The 22,944-nt window shown below is 51.7% G+C and overlaps 1 protein-coding gene across 1 annotated transcript; it reads right to left on the bottom strand.

The window, feature by feature from the left end:
- Positions 1-8,577: 8,577 nt before the first annotated feature.
- Positions 8,578-22,860, bottom strand: axin2 (axin 2 (conductin, axil)). Its single transcript, XM_076164636.1, is given in 12 exon segments — positions 8,578-10,191; positions 12,917-13,084; positions 13,529-13,681; positions 13,794-14,009; positions 14,095-14,271; positions 14,432-14,952; positions 15,055-15,195; positions 17,184-17,286; positions 19,028-19,062; positions 19,064-19,160; positions 20,634-21,556; positions 22,690-22,860. Coding segments are annotated over 11 exon segments (2,544 nt in total). The 5' UTR covers positions 21,440-21,556; positions 22,690-22,860; the 3' UTR covers positions 8,578-10,064.
- Between the last annotated feature and the right edge of the window lie 84 nt (positions 22,861-22,944).

Below are 22,944 nucleotides of genomic sequence, written 5' to 3'. Positions count from 1 at the left end.
TCCTGATGTTTCCCCGGCTCTCCCGCTGTCAGCCGAGCGGACACGCAGCCGGGCGCCGGGAGGTGACCGCCGGAAACTTTGCGTTTGATCAGCTGATAGGCGCCTCACACTGCTCGCTTGAAAAACCAGAAGAAAGGATACATATGCAGAGCCAGGAGCCCCGTCGGGCCCACGAGCTCCACGCCTTACATGGAGACAGAAAGGGGCAAGGATACCAAGGCGTGTCAGAGCCGTGTGTGTGTGTGTGTGAGTGTGTGTGTGTGTGAGTGTGTGTGTGTGTGTGTGTGTGTGTAGTGGTCTGTACATCTTCCACAACATCTGCTCTGGTTCGCACTCCTGGGAGAAGACAGATAGACAGATAGACGAGAACAAAAGGGTGCAGGAGGAGGAGAGGAGCATCCTGCCCGTTTGACTTTAAAGAGCAGGAAGGAGGCTCGGCTCTCCGCTCCTCTCACGCCGACGCCGACCCCGACGGATGAGGAGAGACTCGCCCCAAAGCGTACAGACGGAAAGAAGGAGAGGGAGTAACAAACGGACGAGCCTGTGTGTGTGAGATGATATGGTTCCATAAAAGAAACTGAACACGTGACGTCATTACAGCAGCGTATTCTGGACAACGGATGTTAGAGGATCAAAGATGCTGTTTACAGATGTTCCTCACACACACACACACACACACACACACACACACACAGGGTGCATTCTGGCCTTTTAGAGACGTGACATCCCTGCTTTCTATTCTATAACACCTGATCACAAATTGCATATTCAGTAGAGTTCCCTCAGTTCCTCCACATTCTGGAAGTTATTTCCTGCATTCCAAACATTCAATCTGCTCTTCCTCCGAGGGGGGAAAGGCGTCGTGTTCAGACCGGTTGTCTGTTCTGCCGCATCAAAGGAACGCCGCTGCTTTCCTAAACGTCTCTCCCACACTCCCTCTCACACAGCCGGCCCCACGGTTTGGTAATGGCGGAAGGAGACGGCGTGGCAGCGCGAGCGCCGACGCCAAAGCGAGCTCGGCTTAGAGCGCCGCAACGGCTGCAGAGGCTGCAGCTGCGGTTCAAAGCCTATCAGCATTTGAATCCTAACAAGAAGGGGAGGGGGGAGAGGGCAGAGGCTGGCTTAGATCTTCAACCTCTACACACGCACACGCCTACACACACACACACACACACGCTCAGGCAAACACACACTAACTTCAAAAATCCAACATTAAAGGGCGCGCAGACAATCACATCAAGACGCACAGCGAGAGCCTGCAAGAGTGCTGACACACAAACACACACAAAGCAAACAAGATTACGCATCAAGCATTCACACACACACACACACACACAGCGTGAGTCCTGTGTCCCTGGCCGGCCAGCTGTGGGAGGTCGGGCAGACATGACAGCGGTGCTATGGGTCCAGCATTAAGGCCTGCCGCTTTAAACACGATGCGTTTGAAGTCACACCAAAGTCAGACACTGGGATCTCTCATCTCCCATCTCCCTTTTAACACTGCAGTGCCGACATTTCAGCCTTCTCTCGCTGCCTTTTCATGCTCCCCCGCTTTGAATTCTGCCTTTTTAAAAGACTAATTTTAACTTCTTCAAGGCTGGGAAATGGAAAAAGAAAAAAGGAAAAAACAAAAACAGGCGAACAAGTGGAGTAAAGGGCGGAGAGGTGGGGGAGGGGAGACGGGGGGGCGTTTGGTTCAAAGGTAGCCGAGGTCCAACCGGAGCGATGTTGCGAGTCTTGATGTCGGCTGCTAATCGGAGAGCACACGGCAGCTTTGATCTGGAGGAGGCCGCAATGTCCTGCCGCCGCGGTTACACGTCGGTAATGACAACGACTGTCGCCCACAGAGCTTTAGGGTTGTAACGCCTCACAGTGACTTACGTGTGGCGGTGTGTTGGTGATGCCGCAACTATTTGTGATGTAAATGGACGGTGATCAGTGATTCCTCTTCTGGCAACACTCGACAATAAAGCAGCCAGCATCATGAGCGGTAACCATGGTGATCTCCTGAATCGCTCTGAGTTTGGTGACTATTTAATAAATCATGTGTTTCATGAGAACAGACTGCTCCACTTTCTAATGATTCCTTCTGTACGGCTGTGAAGCTTTGGCCTCACAGATGATTCCACTTCGTTTAACATCATTTAGAAATGATGTAATGCCTCAGATCTCATTAGAATCATTTTCAAAAACAAAAAAAGGTTCAAATGCATATAATACATGTATATCTCAGTCTGATCATCATCATCATCATCATTATTATCAATATCATCCTCATCCTCATCCTCATCATCTCATTGCCATCATCATCACCATCATCATAGTCGTCATCATCATCATCCTCATCTCATCACCATCCTCATCACCATCATCACCATCATCACCATCATTATCATCATCATCATCCTCACCCTCACCTTCACCCTCACCCTCACCCTCACCCTCATCCTCATCCTCATCCTCATCCTCATCCTCATCCTCATTCTCATCCTCATCCTCATCATCCTTATCCTCATCTTCATCATCTGATGCATTCACAGGATTCCGTTCTCCTGGTCTGGTTCTCCTGGTCTGGTTCTGCTGGTCTGGTTCTCCTGGTCTGGTTCTGCTGGTCTGGTTCTCCTGGTCTGGTTCCCCTGGTCTGGTTCTCCTGGTCTGGTTCCCCTGGTCTGGTTCTCCTGGTCTGGTTCCCCTGGTCTGGTTCCCCTGGTCTGGTTCTCCTGGTCTGGTTCTGCTGGTCTGGTTCTCCTGGTCTGGTTCTCCTGGTCTGGTTCTCCTTGTACGGTCCCTGCCTGTTTCAGAGGGCCGCTTCATTAAACCCTGAGCTGGGCGCTGACAGGCTGAGTTCGAGGCGCTGAAACGCAGCGGCGGCGGTGAGAAGCCTGCTGTGTTTGCATTGGGGCTGGAACTGCTAGCTTGTTGTTGGTGTGTTCGTCTCCCTCCAGCTGCACAGAGACTTTCCCCAGTGTGTATCTTCCTTCTTTGGCCTTATTCAACCCTCTGACTGCCCCTCCACACACTCTCTCACACACACACACACCCTTGCCTCTGTAGCTGACCCAGGCTCATTTCTGGCTGTTTACTCCACTCTGTGTTTCACAGTTCAGCAGATCAAACGTGCTGCTAAGCTGTGGGTTTGTTTACTCCAGCTCTGACCCACACCCCAACGCACTGCAGTCCTATTTTCTCTCCACATTTTCCACTCTTTTTCCTTTCCTCCCTCCCTCCCTCCTCAGACTCCCCTGCCTGTTTTCGTGAGGGAAGTTTGTTTCCCGTCCACATCCCCGTTGTAATGGATGACCTCCGTTGCGTCTCGTCTCGTGCACCTGCAGGTTGGTCTCTGTCTGCTTGTTCTGACCCTCCCTCCTTCCTCCTCTCCTTCATTTTCCTTCAAACCTTCTTGTCCCGGCTTTCCTTTGTAATACAAATCCCTCCCTCATTGTGCGCCTCTCACACTCACGCGCAAGCATACACACTCGGCCTGTTTCCTTTTTCCAACATGATGGTGTACACGTGCTCACGCAGGATGGAAGAATGTTCGTGATGCCGAGCCGGGGCCAATCTGTTCCCAGGCAGACCAGTAGGAGTGACGACCATTGTGACTCTCTCTCTGTCTCTCTCCCTCTCTCTCTTTCTCACTCTCCTTCCTACTATTTTCCTTCTAAAAAGATGGTTGATGGTGGGATTAATGGGGACAGGACTGTCCCAACAGTGCAGTTACAAGCGGGGGGGAAATCTCTGCAGGCATTTTATGGATGTGGGTCACAGCCGCCATCAATTTATACGATTTTGCTCCTAATTTTCCCTCAACCTGTGATTAAGCCCCCAACAACGGTTCAATACCGGACCACAACTCGACACAACCTAGGGCCGAATGTCACAACATCTGTCCTTAAGGTGGATGTGTGTTTAAGGTGGACCAGGTCACCACCCCAAAACAGGAGGGGCAAAGAAAAATCAATACCTCTCAAATGAAAACTCAAGTAATAGTTCCTTTAACTGCAACATGTCCTTATCCTGAAGGGAAATTGTTGCCATAGAAGCAATAAAAGCACAAATGTACCAGATATGAATAACAAACAATTTATAAAAACTATTCTGCTTCCTTGGCTAAGTGTTTTTTACAATAATCCTGATTTATATTCATTAGTTGTATCATTTCCAGGGTAATTCAAGTGCAAACTAAGAATAGTGCTGCATGTCTTATTTTAATCACAAAATGAGACAATGCAGGGGATTAAGCATGACATCATGGCTGTAATGGTAACAGTCCAAGAGCAACAAATAAGGGGATTGTAGCACGTGGAAAATGGAGCAGAGAGGAAGAAAATCATTAAGGAGAACACACTGGCATCAAATCCTCGCCCCCCCTTACATCACAGCCTGTAGTGTTTCGGAGGCGTGTGCATGTAAAACACCTCGTTACCCAGAGGCCTTTGCAGTAATGTGGGGGCGTTGCTTACATGCATCGGGGCTGTGGTTTTGGTGTCCGCAAGTTTCCCAGTCTTAACTTTACTACACACTGTGCCGAGAATCGCAGAGCCCCCGGAGGCGGAACGCTAATCTGCTCCGGCTCGGTCACAGCCGAGGCCTCGCCGGGGGGAAACACCAGCCGAAGACTTCAGCCGTATCGTGTATCGCGCATAAGAAGACGTACGATATATTTGAGGGATTTGTCATACGGGAACATGTGTTATTTGTTGTGATCTCTTTGCTGCGAGTTTGATGTGTTTCAGGTTCACATGGAGGGGGGGGGGGGGGGGGGGGGGCATGAGAGCATCCATATTGTTTAATAATCAGTGGGCTGTTTAGATTGCAGATGCAGGTCGGAGCAAAGAGAAGCCAGACCCTCCATCACTGCATGCAGCACCTCAAACAAGAACCACATGTCCCAAGTCTCTCTCTCTCTCTCTCCTTCTCTGCTTCTCTCATTCGCCCGCTCCCTCCCTCTCTCCCTCTCTCTCTCTCTCTCTCCCCACTTCCTTCACCCCACCTCTCGTCCTATGCTACACACTCCCCCCCCCCCCAGGCCCAACCCTGGGAAAAACGTGGAAGCTCAAAGATTTAAAAACACATGTGGTTAGCCATAAAACTTCACATGCACTCTATGTACCCTGACTCCCCCCAACCCCCATCCTTTCCCATCCCCACCAAACGCTCAGCCAACTGACACACACATACACACACACATACACACACACGTACAGGCCTACACGGAGGAGAGAAGTCATACATAAGAGGAGACATGGAAACAATGGGACGAGAGGAAGCAACATAAGGCAACAATCTGAGCTGTCTGTGGCGGGGAGCAAAAACAAAGAGGTTTTGGGGGGGTTGGTGGTGGGACAATGGCGACAGTCAGGGAGAAGGTGACTGCAGGCTACCATTCCAGCACGGGCCCAGAACAATGCCTATCCTGTGGCTTGGTGGGGCTTCGCTATGCGCTAGGTGAAACTTAAGACAAACGTAAACACGAAGGAGGACAATGGCGCTCACTCTCTTGACAAAAGATGCTTTTCCTGCAGCTGCGGTGAGGATGCACACAGAATCCCCCCACGCGGCCACGCCGGCTATCATACCGCACGTCCTCAGTGCCCTTTTACCGGCGCGCCATGCGATACCGCCCGGCTACATCGGCGGCGGATTGTATTTCTGGCCCTCGACGACAAAACCCTGTGTTCTTCATTTCCCAAAGCATTTGTGAGATACATAATCTCCTCACATTCTTGCCATGTGATTATGGAGGGAAACATAAAGCTCTCTTCTCTGTCAGTACAGTTGAAAAAGAGGCTACATTTTGGAAGATACATTTCAGCCTTCAAATGTTTCAGTCACATATGTTGGTCATCAGGTTACCAGGCGCTTGTCTGCTCAGGAGTGATCCCATGTTTTGTTTCAAGCTTATGGACACAAGATCCCTGATATCATCTCAGCTGGTTCTCACTATAACGCTTAGATTCCATTCCTTTACTTCATTGCTAATGCTGGATTTGAAAATGGTGCACTGGAAGCTAGAAGGAGAGGATGTGAGCGTGGCCTGAGGATGTCACTGGATGGAGCAGAGGACCAGGCAGTTTACGGTCATGTGATTGGTCACATGGTAAGGGGGCTCTGCTACCGCAGTGGCGCCTGGCCTGTTTCCAGATGAGGCCCCCTGGTTGACCACAGTCCCGTGGCTGTCTGGGGATGATGCCTGCATGGAACAAATGCATTGCTGATCCAGGTCCCAAATGAAGGGGTTCAAGACCCAAAATTGGGGGTCTCACTCACTCACATCCGTCTATGGTGGAATGGTTGGATCTGGGTTTCTGGGGTAGTTGAGGTTCTTGGTGACGGACAGCATGCAGAGCTTTTTCCCAGAGCTTCTGCTTCCAGCTGTTCTTGGGTTTAAATCTTTCGTCTCTACACGTCCTGTTCTCAAACTGTCCATTCAGCCGGCGTGTACGACACGACGACCCACCCGTCGCCATCTCATCCGCTTGTACCATCTGAAGAAAGTTCTCTGCTAATGCACCTCGATGATATTTAACATCACATTGGGGAAAGCGGCCTCCGCACAATAGCGCCTACATGTCAGATTGTTGCCCAAACCAATGGGAGCGTGATCCTCGCTCACAGTCGGAGCGTTTGATCTTTCCTCTGGTGGGCGAGAGAAGAAAGCAGATGTCGGCGATCAGCGAGGGAAACAATAGCAGGCAGAGATGTAAGCAGGAGGGGCTGAGGTGGCAGATTGGCACAGAGTCACGCCAGTTCATTAAAGCCCCACAACTGTTTGGTTCAAGTGGGAAATGAGATGAGCGCCTCTGGGCATGAATATATGGATATGACATGAGACAGGAACACATTTCTCCATACACACACACATCTTCTGATTGATCATCTACTCTACAACAATTGAGATTTCTGTAGCATAATAAATTTGTTAACACACTTTTTCTTTAGCAACCCTCAAATGCCCTTAAACTATAATACCACCCACTTTTTCAGAAGGCACCCATCCAGCTCTGAATAGGGAGCAGAGCCTGCGTCGCCCCTGTGCGCCCTTCAAAAAGATGACCCTATCTTAAATAGCCTTCTACACAAAGATCAGCCCACAAGGCCCTCTGACAGTGGAGCACCGCTGAGCGAGAGCCTCTTAGTTCCAAAGACTCCAAAGGATGGCCTTCAAGTGTATGCACTGACCTTTGCATGATGAAAGCGCCCCAAAATGCTATTTTAACAATATCACGATGCCCTTTCCAAATGAAAGGCGGCATAAGCAACACTTTCAGCCAATGAAAGTTGAGAGAGAGAGAGAGAGAGAGAGAGAGAGAGAGAGAGAGAGAGAGGGATGGAGCGGGAACACGGTGTGCAGTGTGTGTGGAGAATCGCACCGCGCCCGCATCTGAAGGTGGAAGTAATTACATATTGAGCGGCGTAATGTCGGCGTGAAGGTTGAAAAGCACTTTAGGATCACTGAAGGCATCGACACGAGGCGGGCCGAATGAGTTTGTAAGTGTCTTGAACAAATTTGAAAGGAACACCTCGTGCCTTATTGAGAATAAAGTTTGAGAGTTCGGCTGCAGCTCCACAGTAGAGAGGAGAGGTGTAAGATTTTTGGACCTATATATTATGTATAACTCATACAGACCTGCCAAAAGCCTCAGAGAACATTCTGATCCATGACAGCTGTAGTGCACTTCAAACGATGAGCCTGTGGTGATATCCTTCTTGCTCCTGCTTGCAAAGCTGTGTGTGTGTGTGTGTGTGTGTGTGTGTGTGTGTGTGTGTGTGTGTGTGTGTCCCACAAGAGGTTGATGCAAAAGCAGCAACTTCATCTACCTAATTTGGAAGATTTCGGTTCTCGTTCATAATGTAAAGTCACAAATCTCTGATCCGCATTGCAAGTTATTGTAGCTTTGTGGCAAAGAAGAAGAAGAAGAAGAAGAAGAAGAAGAATAAGGGCCAGGAATTCTTTTAGATTCATTCTTTCATATTGGGTTTTCTTGTGCTTTACGTCTTAACAGTTAATTCCCGATGTTCATGGTGCACTTTGGTCCTGAAGAACGTTCAAATCTGCACTTTTGTGTAGCAAATCCCAGCAGCACAGCGGCACAGTGGTTCACTCACGGCACGACGGTGCTGCATTGAGGATTCTCTGCAATGTTTCCTCATTAAATATCGTCAATCTATGGTGGTTTGTACAGCTGCGATCATGTAATGAGAAGAAATGAGACTACAGTGCTTTACAGAGTTCATCTGTGCCACAGGAGGCCAAATGGTTTAGCATGTAAATAACAAGATGAAATGCATTTATGGAACATATTGGCCAAATGTCTAATTAACATACGTGTGCTCTCATGCTAAAACACACGCGGGCTCTGGTGGCCAAATTAACGCTGCATGTTTTAATTTCCATCCGGGAGTAAATTAAGAGCCCATAATGGATGCAAATGTGTGTGTGTGTGTGTGTGGGGCAAGACATCTCACAAACACAAACACACACACACACACACACACACACACACACACACCCCAATTAGAGCTAGTCCAACGTCCCACCCCAGCACACAGACAAACCAATCCAAAGCCATGTGCTCATTTGAAAAATAGAACATTTTAATAAAGGCTACATCTCTTCATAATTACAATAATTAAAGTACCGAGGCATCTTTTTCAACTGAGCTTCTATATAACGCATAATTTACAGTTTACAAGTGGAGCCGAAGGAAGCCATGAAAAATATTATAAAACATTTACATGAAGGAAACGGATACTAAAATGCATAAAAATATCTTTTCCACATTAAGGCCCCTTGTAACAACCAAGGGAGTAAGAAGACCCTGAAAACAGGTCGACACACGGCACAGAATCCATGTAGGCACAGCTACTGTAAGCATTTCAAACACTGTGAACATAGTGTATCACCACCATCATCATCATCATCATCATCACCGTCTGCAGCACACCGAGTGACCCGACTCAACCACAGCGCACACACACACACACACACCTACACACTGCTAAGCATGGTGGGGGGGAACACATTATAGAGCTTTTTGTTGGTAGAACATTAATATTGGTGTAAACACATTTGAGGGACTCCAGGAGCTTCTCAGGGCCGTTTCTTCTTCGTAGAACACGTAGGCTGTTTGTGCGTTGCCTGCGCCACTTAAACAAAGGCACTAAGATGCGACTGATCAAGGCCAACTGGGCAGAGTCCCACAGCGGGAGCAGGGACTTCCACATTTAGAGAGTTTTTGCTCGGAGCAGATGGGGACACGGCCGCAAATAGAGCTGCTGTAGTAAATATGATCAATATTTAGAGCTTCAGCAGTCGCCTCTCCAGCCACAGAGGACAGATGCCCCCCCTCCCCTCCCCTCCTCCCCCCCCCTGGATCTGCAGGGAGAGAAGTGGGAGGAGGAGTGAAGAGGCGTGTCTTTATACAGTTCAACATGTGGGGCTGGAGATGGACGGAGTCGTCTCCTTCTTTTTGGGAATCGATGCTCAGTTGGGGAAAATCTTCAGTGTGGGAAATTGGAGAAGTTCCTCCAAATCCAAGCAGCTTGTCCATGGAAGTAAACCGGGATGGGGGTCGGGGATAAATCCAATAAATAGCAATAGAAATCTACATACCGATACAAACGTCACAATAAAATGCAATGTACATGTGTATGTGCATGTACATATTAGCAGAGCGCCGGCGAGCGCCTGTGTGCAGACGCCAGCAGAGGCAGGACCAGGTTGGCTCGGGCGCCAGTCTGAGATTCAACCCGCTGACCTGCTTCTTCCACGAGTGGTCATTCACCTAAAGTCTCTTTGGGAAACACGCAGATGTTTCCGAGTCCAGTGACAAAGAGTTTGTCTTCTTGTCACATCAAGAAGTAATAACGGCTCACTTCCTCTTCCCTTCTTCTCTTTCTTTCTCCGCCTGTCAGTCCAACATTCCTTCGACGTCTCCACCTCCACGTGGACTCGTCTCATGAAGGACGCAGCCATCCAGACTTGTGCGTGCCGGAGGGATGAAGGGTTAGATCCGTGTGCTGGTTGGTCTATTCCATGATATTCCAGTTTGTGGCTGGGATCACTCCATCTGCTCCACCTTGCCCAGGATCTTCCCGTCGTAGGTGGGCAGCAGGGAGCAGTCGTCGGCCACTTCCTCAAACACGGCGCCGCACTCAAACTCGTCACTGGCCTTCTTGAAGTAGTACCTGCAGCACCAAGAGAGGGGGGGGGGGGTTAATATCCAGGGGCTGACACACACAGAAATTGCTAAATCTTTCCTCTACACCCGCCCCCCCGCCTTCTCCCAGGTTGACAGGATCACGTGAGGAGGAACCTGCTGCTGCACTCAGAGCCTCTCCCTCCCTCCCTCCCTCCCTCCCTCCCTCCTCCCGTCCTGAGCTCTGCCCTCACTCACAGAGGCCAATCAGGCCCACGTGCAAATGAAGCGCTCCTTTGACAAAAGGCTGAAATTCTGGGTGCCTGCAAGTCTGCCTGTCATTACCACCAACCCCCCTACACACACACACACTGGTACACATGTACGGGGAGGAGGAGCTTTTATACACACTCACACACACACAAACACTCACTCCTAGTCCCCGGTTTCATCATTCCAGGGACAAAGAGGAGGAGAAGAGAGAGCGGAGGGGAAGAAAGAGAGGAGCGGGGGGTACACTGTGTCCTTCCCTGCCCCTGTGTTTGGGATGAGCCCGGCCCCCTGCTGAGAGCTATAGGAAGGGCAGCCGACTCACAACACTGTGTGCGTGTGTGTGTGTACGCCAAAGAAAAGGGGCGGGGAGGGGGAGAGGGAGGGGGGGGTCTCAGGAGGGGTTTCTCATCGGTAATGACTTCACTGGGCCATTAATGATGCAACCCCCCCCCCCCCCCCCTCCATTTTAGAGGAAGAGAAACCAGCAGGGGGAGGGAGGGGGGGGGGGGGGGGTCCTGGTGGGTTAGGGGCTCAGAATTCACTCATTAAGTATGGAATGGAAAAAGCCTCCATTTGCTCCATGTGTGGGGTGGAATGTGGGTATGTTTCACTGTGTGTGTGTGTGTGTGTGTGTGTGTGTGTGAGCATTTTGTTCTTAATGAACAGGGAGACTGACAGAGAGGTAGGAGCGATCCATGCCAGGGTTCCCATGGCAGCACGTGCTCCGGCCGCTCAACTACAACAAGCAGCAGCCACATCTAACACACAGGGAGGTTTCAACTACATGGGACACACACACACACACACATTAAAGGTCTTTAAAACACACTCCAAGTCGCAGCGAGGACAGAAGTGCCTCTGCTCGCTCTGTTGGGAAGTCGTCTATTGTTCGTCCGCGCCGGCCGAGTCGGGGCGGGAAAATAAGACGACATGAAAGGGTTAAAGACACGGAACAGGACTGAAGCCCTGCACCTCGCCTGACAGGAGCGAGGAGAAGAAGAAGAAGAAGAAGAAGAAGAGTCATCCTTCCGTCATAGAGGGAGAGAGAGAGGGAGAGAGGCTGGCTCTCTGCAGCATGTTTTATGTGGCTGGATCCCTCCTCCTCCTCCCTCCTCCTCCTCCTCCTCCTCCTCCTCCCCTCTGTTTGCTCTGACATCTGGCACCAATATCGTCTGGCACTGCCCTGCAGTACTGTTCTTTGTTGGTCCGCTGCCATGTTGAAATGACCAAACGCTACACACTCTCACTCACTCACACACACACACACACTCTCTGGCTGTTGTTAAAGCTGCGTCCACAAAAATGCGGCTGGTATGACACAGGAAGTGAGCGAGCGATCGAGAGAGAGAGAGAGAGAGAGAGAGAGAGAGGAGGGCGGGGAAGAGCGGACAGATGTGGAGGACTGGGACTAAGTGCTTGTCACAACTGTTGAACCAAAAAAGCTCCACACACACACACACACACACACACACACACACACACACACACACACACACACACACACACACACACACACACACACACACACACACACAGCTGGACAGGAAGAAGTTCCAAGTGGATCTTTCATTTCCTTTTTTAATTCAAAGCTCTATACCTGAAACTCAACACACGTCTGTCCTGAGTGTTTGATGGTTTGTGTCCAACGTGCGGCAGAAAGGGACACACACATGTATTAAATGTGTGCCTGTGTGTGTGTGTGTGTGTGTGTGTGTGTGTGGACTCGTCCAGGAACCTTGAAGTGCCGATCTGCCGTTTAACAATCTGCCTTTCCAAAAATATCCATAAAATGATTACAACGTGTGTAAACATTGTGCGCGTTCAATGCAATCACTTTCATGTGTACACACATGTGCGCACACACACACACACACACACACACATACGCACACACACACACCAGGGCAGGAGAAAAAAAAAGAGAGAAAGAAAGAGCCCCTGATAGCATCAGTGAAGAATTTGCACGCTGGCCATTTGTGTGAGTCTTTGTTGGTGGAAATGAAAGAGGCCGGGGCTTCAAAGCCGTGTGTATTAAGTGTGCCTTAGCATGGAAATCAATACCAGATGGGACCCAAATCGCTGCAGTTCAAACTCCCCCCACCCCACATCAACCTCCCCCTCCTCCCCACCTCCCTCCCTCTCTCTCTCTCTCTCTCTCGTCCTTTCCTTTTCACATTGCCCCCTCACAAACACAGGCTCCAATCTGGCAGACTGCACCCACAAAACAGGGCAGACAGACAGACAGACAGACAGATTTATAGTCTATATTAGTATAAGATGCGCACACAAACAGTTAAACAGAGCTGAGCCATCTATCCTTTGTGTTTCCTTTGTGTTTCCTTTGTGTTTCCTGTGAAGCTGCATTGTGACTTCAAAAACTCCCACACTCCCCGCCGAAATTCCATTTAAGGACGCCGCGGCAACGAGCTCCAGCGGAGGCACAGAGGCCGGTATAGGAGACGCCCTCACACACAAACACACACACACACACACACACACACCTGTAGCTGCCCTTCTTCCGGAGCTGCTCCTTGAAGTGGCCCAGGGTGAGACTGTGGCTCTTCATGCTTCTCCGGTAGGGGATGTCCTCACCGCAGAAGAAGTACGTCACCACCGTCTCCACGCCGCTCAGCCCGTGGCCTCCCGACGCCTTCTTACACTCCTTCATCCTGCCAGCGGAGAGAGAGAGAGAGAGAGAGAGGTTAGTTTGAGGGAAGAGTGAACAAGGCAATGGTAAAGGTGACAAACGGGAGGAATGGTAAACAGAACAGCGCTGGAGAGGAGAAGAAGAAGAAGACTACACACAGAAGAGTCAAGTACAAGCAGAGTGACCCAGTATGTGTGTGTGTGTGTGTGTGTGTGTGTGTGTGCATGAAGCGGGAATAGCGTAATCGATGCTCGCTTATTTGTATGTGAAGCACTTTGAGTTGCATTCCATGTGTGTGTGTGTGTGTGTGTGTGTGTGTGTGTGTTTGTCCCTACATATGCAGTGAGTGAGTGAGTGAGCAGTGAAAGAGTTAATAAGGGTGGAAGTACACTGCAGGGTGGAGGAAGAGGAGCAGGGAGGAGGAGGAGGAGGAGGAGGAGGAGAGGAGAAGGAGGAGACGTCGTACTCTTCTGATTGGAGAGCGGAGCCGGCGGCGTGGAATCCAGAGGGGCTGCTGGAGGCCAGAGACAGAGGGGACAGAGGGGACAGAGGGGCGGACAGGCCGCTCTGGACAGGCAGCAGGTGGCTCTTCTCCCGCTGCAGGCTGGACGTGGAATGCCTGCGGAGAAGCGAGACAGAAGTGTGATGGAGGCGGCGTACGGACATTTCCTCCAGTCTGGGTCAGGGTCAGTCATGGTCTCTATCTGTAGGTAGGTTCTGGGTTAGGGTACCTTTGCTTGATGGGCTTGATGGAGACCTCCTCCAGGCGGCGGCACGCCTCCTCCAGCTGAGCCAGGGTGTTGGGAGGAGGCAGCGGAGGCATGGCCGGGTCCTGGATGAAGGGATGAGCCGGCTGGTGGCCGCGCAGGTGAGCGCAGCTTCCGCCGCCGCCCCACGTGTGCGTCTGTGCCGAGGAGCCGCCGAACGACTTCTTAGTGCTCTGCGTACTGAGGGAGAGGAGACGGGCAGACGGGTTAGAGGCGTTCCTCCACTTGCGGCGATGAAGAGGCGGAGGTTGGTGCTTCTGCTCACCTGTGAGACTTGTGCTTGCCCTGACGTTCACTCTCCAGGATCCACTGCCAGACGTTCTGCGAGCGGTCGGTGGTGTCGCTGGGCAGCTGCAGGGCCCGGTAGTCGTCCGTGCATCGATCTGCCACACCGTCCTCGGCGCCTGAGCGACACACGTGTCTAGACAGAGAGCTGGAACGCCTGAGAGAGAGAGAGAGAGAGAGAGAGAGAGAGAGAGAGAGAGAGAGAGAGAGAGAGAGAGAGAGAGAGAGAGGGGAGGAGAGTCCACAACACCGGGGTTAAATACAAACTCGGGCGGCGGTGCAAAGGAGGTGAAGTGGAGTAAGTGCCGGGTACTGACCCCATGCTGGTTTCTGCCGACGTGGCCCCGCACATCTCCCTGCCCAGGCTGCGGCTGCGCTGGTAAGGCGGGCACTCGGTGCTGCCGGGACAGAGGCCGTGCACGGTGAGGGCCGCCTCCTGCTCGATCTGCTCCTTGGTCTTGGGGCTGGCGTGATGGTGGATGTAGTGGTGGTGGATGTGTTTGGTGCTCTGCCTGCTCACCAGAGCTCGGTTGGAGCCCGCGGCCACAGCGAAGGCCGCTTGGTCGGAACCGGAGACGAAAGAGCCGGACGGCGCCGTCTTCAGCACCCTGACTCCGCAGCCGGCCCGCGGCAAGGCCCTGTGCTCCGGGGAGCGAGAGCGAGGGGAGTGGCGGACCACGGCGGGGGACTGGCAGCCGGGCGTCTTCAGGACACGAGAGAGGTGTTCGTCCAGGATGGCCTGGGGGTCTTCCTCCGAGGAACCGGGGAGCAGGGCCAGAGGGTGAGGGGAGAGCTGGGGGGCGCTGCCCATCATCTCTGCATCCTCGCTTTCCTCCTCCTGCACAAACACAAACAACGACGTCAGCAACTTCAGATTAAACTAACAGGGAATCTTTCCAAAAGAGACTAATCGCACACACACACACACAAACACACACACCTCCTGAATCTGTTGTAGCCTCTCCTCCAGGGAGTTGATGGTGTCCTGTTCTCTCTTCAGGTTCTCTAGACGGGAGATGAGCTGGGCTGCAAACTGTGCGGGCTCCATGGGGACCATCTCCTTGGGAGGACGCCGCGTGCGCTGTTGGGAGAAGGAGACAGGTTAAGCTCTCCGTGCACCATCCCTCCATCGCTCTCCTGCACCGAGCACACGCACACACACACACACACCACCTGCTCCAGAAACATCCTCATCTGTCAAATTCTACGCACAGCCCAAGGAGGCGGCAGGCCCGGTCTACGGTCACGCTGGGCTTTGCCCGGGACGCTCTGTCATCATCAGCGAGCCCCTTTAAAGTCGGCGCACTTCAAAGGCTTCTTCGTCAAATATCAAACACAGGGGGCGAGTGAGGGAGAGAGAGAGAGAGAGAGAGGGGGATGGATGGATGGATGGATGGATGGATGGATGGATGGATGGATGGATGGAAGCAGCGCCTTTTTTGCGGTTAGAAATAAAAGCCAGGTATCAACAGGGGGTAGAGGAAGGAACTCCAGGGAGGGGAGGACGAGGGATTAGAAAAAAAGAAAGAAAGATGGGAGAAGTGGAGATGCAGAGATGTGAGCTGGCGGGAGGGGGGGGAGAGAGAGGAGGAAGAGGAGATAAAGGTATCAAAAATGGAGGGAGATCAGAAAGGTTGAGGTAATTTATCCCCCCGTGTCACGCTGGGCACCTTTGAGCTGCAGGATACAGTGACAGTGTGAGAATGTGTGTGTGTGTGTGTGTGAGGTACAGATATCTGAGAGGATTTGCATTTTTTTTTTTTTTTTTTTTTGCAAGAGGGAGGGGGGGAGGAGCTTTCTTTATATTTCCTCCTCTTTGGTGTTTTCTCTCTCTCACACCTTTGTAGCAGAGGGATGAAGAGGAAGAGGAAGAGGTGCTGTGTGACGAAGCCCCGGGGCGGGAGAGGGAGCTCGACAACAATACAAAATAAAAAAGAACTACAAAAATTAGAAAGCAAAACAGAACAAAAACAATGTTGAGAGAGAGAGGGAGAGGGAGAGAGAGAGAGAGAGAGAGAGAGAGAGAGAGAGAGAGAGAGAGAGAGAGAGAGAGAGAGAGAGAGAGAGAGAGAGGGAGAGGGAGAGAGAGAGAGAGAGGGAGAGAGAGACGCAGCTCGCCTTGTTCTCCAGGCCAGGACACAAGCCACGCCATGTGCATCTCAGAATGGGGGGGCGGTGGGGGGAGTAGCTTGACTTTAACAAGCTACTTCTGTTGTAAGACCCCCCCCCCACCCCCTCCCCACACACACACACACTCTGAACTCCTTTCCTGCCCTCTTCTCTAACCTGAAGTTTGCTTCTTTTAAGCCTTAAGCTACCAACTCCCCTCTGACCCACTGAGAGCTCACATGGCACGATCACACTCTGCCCTCAGATCCCTCACTTTTGGGGAGGGGTGCTGGCTGAGTGAATAAAGTGTGTGTGTGTGTGTGTGTGTGTGTAGCAGGCTATGGAGGGGGGGGGGGGGGGGGCAGCTCTGTTGGAAGTTGTCACTTCCCCGTGCGTTTGCTCCATTCATCCCCGGATCAAAGCGCCGCGCGTATGTGAGTGCGAATGTGTCTGGGAATCTTTGTGTGTGTGTGTGTGTTTGTTAGGGACCCGGGCTGATTTCAGAGCCCTCGGGATGAAGCGGCAGAGATCTTTTCCTCATCTCTTCCACTATTCTCCATATTTACAGCGTCGGCAGGGGAGGAAGAACCCCGGCGTGTTCTGAGCGCCGAGCCCATAAACAGCTTAGAGACCTCCCCGTCTCCCGCAGACTTCAAGGAACCCTAATGGGGGTGGAGGTGACACCAAAGCTAGTGAGGGTGCTGCTGTGTGTGTGTGTGTTTGTGTGTGTGTGTGAGAGATACTGGATCTTTGACGTTCCTCTTTAGATGTTGGTCGGGTGTTGTTGAATAGAAAATGCCGAATACAGTTTGTGCAGAGTTATTCATGGAAACGAGCAAGAGGAGGAACAGAGGCTGGTGTGGAAAGTACACAGTGGGACCCAGGTTCAAAAACACCAGAGCAGGTGTGTGTGCGTGTGCGTGTGTGTGTGTGTACGTGTGCGTGTGTGTGTGTACTTACAGGGAAAGCAGGTAGAGACACTTGGCTGTTCATCCTCATGTTGCGCTGCATGTCTCTGTGTAGCTGCTTCTTGGAGCCCAGTTTGTACGGAGGGACGCCATCTCTGCCACGGCAACAACAACGGGAACAATCGTTACAAACAGGGTCAAAAGATCCGATCGGGACCGTCGTCAAAGGGCCGCCGGCCTCTCTGGAAGATCAATGTGCACTTTACACCTTCCTGTTTGTTCTTTTCATGCTGGATCTCAAATAGTATCTGGGCCGGTGTCATCTGTACTGGTGTGGTGTGTGTCTGTGTGTTGTGTGTTGTGGTGTGTGTTTTGGAGCAGGGTGGCTTAGATGGTTCACATTAGGGGGTTTGGGCGGGGGTGTTTGCCCTAGAAACGACACTCATTTTCAGTTCTGGGCTCCAGTGCAGCACTGGGCGCCCCGCTGACCATTTCCTTTCAACACAGACACACAGACACACACACACAGACACACACACAGAACTGTCAGCATTACTATCTCCCTAATGACTTTTATGTGGAGCCGAGGACGCAGTGAACATCAGCTTCTCATTATATTTATCTCAAGAAGGGCGTGGCTAACCTGCTTCCAGCCGCCCAATGGCGCGCCCCCGACTGACTGACTGACTGACTGACTGACTGACTAACTGACTGCGCGGCGTCTACTTTCATTTCCTTTCAAAACCGAAGCACTTGACTGGCGTACGTTGCCGTTCTCCTCTCCCACGCTAATGCAGCAGCTTCCTGGTGACCTCGCCTAACAGAGGAGCACTTTTTTCTTCTTTTTTTGCTTTGAAATGCCACAGTCATGCGCATGAAAACCAACCACCCGTCGCCCCCCCAACCTCCCCCCCCCCTCAGCCGCTCCCTGCCCCCCCCCCCCCCCCCCACCCCCTCCCAATCTTCATTTGGCAAACGCTGCCGCAGCCAGCCTCTGATCTCCGCACATCAAAAGGCTGGTTTGTAAGATAAGGTAATGTTTGAAGTCTGCGCAGCTGCATTCCCCAGCGTCCAAGCAAATCCATAAATAAGATATAAGCAGCAAAACCCCCCCACGCACCCCCCGCCTCCTCCTCCCCAACCCCCCTTCTCTATTCTTTTCTTTATCTATAAACAAGGCTGAGATGTTTCTGCGTCTGACCCGGAGAGAGGCAGGTATTCTGATCAGAGCGTGGGGGGGGGTGGGGGTGGGGGGGATGAGCTGCGGGGTTAAATCCCCGTGGCCGCCCGCTTTGTCGCGTTGCGTTGAGCAAAGTACAGCAGAGAAGCACTGTAAGGGCCCCTGCCCCCCTTTGAAGCAGGCGGCCTGAAGATATGCCCGAGCAGAAACTCCCTGTTGTAAAAAAAAAAAAAAAAAAAAAAAAAAAGAAAGAAAGAGAAAAGCTCTTTATAGCCGGCGTATCTGCGCTGAGGCCAGAGGTTGTAAACATCGTCGGCCTGTAAGTATCTTTAACTGTGACGCTTCGCCGACATGCTGCACGTAGGACGCTCTCTCTCTCAAAGCGGTCGACCCGAGCATCCCTGGCCTTCAGTTGTGCACCGTGCGATGACCTCATAGTGCCTCGTCAGGGGAGCGACACGTGACCGCCGCACGTAACTGAGCCTGAGCACGTACCACGGCGGACATTTGCCCCGCCGCCCGAAGCCGACTCCATATCTGCCCTTTTTTATGGCTTGAGGTTTCAACCGACAGAGCTTCTGTTGATACGGCGCCGCTTTACGGCCGGGTTTGAGATCGGCCTCCTCGCCAACAAATAGATAAGACACACACACACACACACACACACACACACACGCACACACACACACGTACAAATGGGATTAATAGTCACTTACACACTGCTGTCGGTCATGGACATGGAGTCGTCGGTCCATGGCGTCGCTTGACACCTCGCTGTCGTTGGTGCTGCTCACGGGGGCGAAGGAGCCCACGTGAGAGGAGGTGACGGCGTCTCCTCTCCTGTACGATCTGGCGAGGGCACAATAACAAAGATGGTCTCAGAAGAAGAAGAAGAAGAAGAAGAAGGTCTCCAACAGGTGGACAGCATTTCTACTTCTTAATGAATGAGTCGAGTGTGTTGAGATCAGAAGTGTGTGCGTGTGTGCGTGTGTGCGTGTGTGTGTGTTTGACCGTCACCACCATGAACCCGCCCCTATAGGACTTTAGGAATGCAACTGGCCACTGTGAGGGCTGGAACGCTCCGTCCCTCTACACATTTTCCCCTGCTTGTCTAACGTACAGGATGACTGCATTGGACAAACTTTGGTTTTCTACTTAGGAACCAAAAACACTATTTATGCCTTCTTAAATAGCCTGCAATTTTTCTTTCCATCTCTACCAATTCACACTCACTCTTTCCTCAGCGTTCATCTCCTGCTGTGCGTACATTCCTGCCGTGGTACAGGAGGAGGAGGAGGAGGAGGAGGAAGAGGAGGAGGAGGAGGAGGAGAGAGGGGCTGACCAAAATATATATACACGTATGTATAAAACACACAACAGCAACAAGCAGTAGTGTGAGGAGTCCGTTATGGGGAGGGAGAGAGAGAAAGGGGAGAGAGAGAAAGGGGAGAGAGAGAGAGAGAGAGAGAGAGAGAGAGAGAGAGAGAGAGAGCATGACTAAAGCTTTAGGCCCCCAGCTCCAGGCTGACCTTCAGAGGGGCTTGCACAGAGTCAGGTATTTAACACAGCTGGCCTTGCATTCTTACATCTCTGCCCCTCTCTCTCTCTCTCTCTCCTTCTCTCCACCATTCATCCTCTTCGCCTCCCTCCCTTTCATGACTCCCCCCCCCCCTCTCTTTCTCTGTCCTTCCCTTCCCTCTCCCCTCACTTTCACTCCAAAAGCATCGCCTCCAAGTCCCGTCCCTAAGTTTTCCAAAAGAGTAGATAGAAGTGGAGAAGGCAGGGGGGAGGGAAGCAGCTAGGGGGGAGACGAGAAAAAGAGGGATAAGGAGATGGGTTTTGGGAATGGGGGGGGGGTGGAAGAGATGGAAGCAGGATTCCACGCAAAACAACTAGAAGAGGAGAGATGCATAATAGACCCCCCCTCCCCACCCCCCCAAACACACACACACACACACACACACACACACACACACACAGATGGCATCCATCCAATCCACTGTGCAGTCAACATTCAGTTCCCATTTGCTGTCACTACTCAAATAAAAGCCTCACTGCCCATCATCTCCAAAGGGAACCGGCTCACATCTGTGTCAAAAGCCCCGGAAATCCAGGCAACGGTGTGTGTGTGTGTGTGTGTGTGAGAGTGAGAAAGAGAGACTTCCCAACCAAGTTCACCAAACCGCTGGCGCCTTGGACGTGCGTTGCGCTTTTACGCACGCTTTTACGCGCAACAGCGAATGTCTCCAGTCACATTCATCCAGCGACCTTGATTCGATGAACACATAAGAATCAGAAAACATCGATTGATCAGATAAATACCTGTATCCGTTCTCCATCGCCTCCACCGCCCTCATGGACACGGGGCCCCTCTGCGTCTTGGAGAAGCCCACCAGTGCTTTGGCTTTGAAATCACAGCTCCACACCTCCCCCTCGTTGAGCGTGGGCAGGTATCCACACACCACCTTCAGGTCCCCCAAGCCGTTCGAGTTGACGTGACTCGGGTTCTCCCCCCCAGTCCTCACGTACTCGAGGTAAATGTCCGACGTGAGGAACATCTGGTAGGCGTTCTCCTCCATGTTGGTTTGGATCTCGGTCTGCGCTTGGTCGAACATCGCCGAGTCGATGTGCTGCTTTTTGATATTATCCCGGATGAAGGTTTTAGTCGCCGGCTTGAGCTGTTTGGCCACGACGCTGTTGTTCTCGATGTAGCGTTTGTAAATGGCTTTGGCGACTCTCTGCGTTTTGGTATCCTTGAGGTCCATTTGCCTGAAGCCATTGCAGGCGAACCAGAAGTCTAAAGTATCGACACATTTCTCCCGCTCCAGAAATGTTCGAAACAGAAGAGCGCCGTCCTGATCTCCGAGGAGCGAGTGGAGCGACTTTGTCCACCGGGAGAGCGGCGAATCCGGGGAGGCGCTGCCCTCAGGCTCGCCGAGTCCATCCTCGTTCCTCCGCGCAGAAGAACCGGGAGAGCCGAGCAAGAGCGGTTTAGAGGGTTCCGGGGGTTTCATCATTGCGAGTTTGCCGGGGTAGCATGGCGCCTCGCCCTCCTCCCCGGGCACCGGGGGTCGAGGGGCATCTTCTCGGAAACTACTGGCGATGTGGTCCATAAGCGCCCGGCTCATGGCTCCGAACGCAGCGGGAGAGAGGCTGCGCGTTCTCCGCCTCCTGTGAGCTTCTACTGTAATCTCCTCACTCTCTTATGTCAGCGGGGAGCTTCTCTCCAGCTGCCCGTCTTCTCTCTGAAACACAAAGTATTGATCTAATCACAACCAGATCCGCCCCAACTTCAAAGCGGAGAGACGCGGCAGAGTATTTTCAGGACCTCGCTGACTTTCACACAGAGACACGCTGGTCTGCAGGAACATCACACACACACACACACAAACACACACGGATGCTGCTGCAGCGTCACACCAACCAGCAACTCCTCACATCTCAGGCTAAAAAGTAACATTCTATTGGTTCGAAATAGATTTGTGCGTAAAACCAAACCGAACTGACCTGATCCTCTTCCCCTGAAGCTACACCACCGTTCATTTGGGTCTACAGGAGGAGAAGGAGCCTGTTGAGAACCACACTGGACTAGGATTCACCAGGATACCATGAAAACTGATACAAAATACCGCCGCATTACGCACGGACAGGCTTTACTCAGGCTTCCGGATGGATCAATGCTGATGCCAAGCTTATGGGACAAACCGGGTCAGAACAACGTGACCGAGTAGTCAATGACACCGCTCGCGTCCAGTGCAGTAGTACTACTCAAGGAGGATTGTCGATTAATCGCTATAATGTTGCATTCACTGACACACTGTTGCTCTGCTGCGTTAACGTGAACTTGTCAGGAGGAAGAAAACAGCTTCGGATAAAAGTCACAACTGCAACTTCTCTTTCCGAGTTACACACACAACACAACACTTCTGGAAATAAGTGCAGTTTACATTCATACTCAGTACTTTTGGCATTTTCCTGGCCTATTTGATTCAAAAGTTAAAGCGAAAAGAGGAAAATTCTGGAGCCGCTTAAAGTTTATTAGGCTTTGGAGTCCAACCCCAAGTACACAAAAGTGTCAGATGTTGGGGAGGGGAGGAATTCCACAGACGGGAGACGAACGCTTCACAACACACACTTTAACTTAAAACATCCAGATTAAAGTCAAAGCATCGAGCGTAAGAATGATACGGCGTGATCCGGTGCGTTTACGGCCGCACTAAACGCATGAAAATCGGCTCGTTTATCTCAGAACATTACTTCAAAGGCGAGCCAACGGCACATCAAAGGGAGCTCCGACGGGGGCCAATTTGAGGAGGCACACACACTCATACACACACACACACTCATACACACACTCACAGACACTCTGCTAACTTACCATCGATCCTTCACTTCTCCAATAAAATTAAAATGTAAAATGGTTGCTTTTGTTTTATCCACATAAGAAGAAGAGCGCGTATAAATCCACAGTGACCACGGCTCCGTGATACAGTCCGTTCGGGTTCGAAGAGAGAAACGTACTCGTGCGGGGGGAAAAATCTGGCTTTCTCCTCCCTCCGCCGCCTCCTCCTCCTCCTTCCTCCTCCTCCTCCTCCTCCTCCTCCCCGCGGTCTCTCTCAGGCTGCCATGCCGC

This window comes from Genypterus blacodes, unplaced genomic scaffold (genome assembly GCF_046128005.1).
Source record: "Genypterus blacodes isolate CSIRO-AG114 ecotype Tasmania unplaced genomic scaffold, CSIRO-AGI_Gbla_v1 ptg000137l_1, whole genome shotgun sequence".
Lineage (NCBI taxonomy): Eukaryota > Metazoa > Chordata > Actinopteri > Ophidiiformes > Ophidiidae > Genypterus > Genypterus blacodes.
This window is presented reverse-complemented; position numbering and strand designations above follow the sequence as displayed.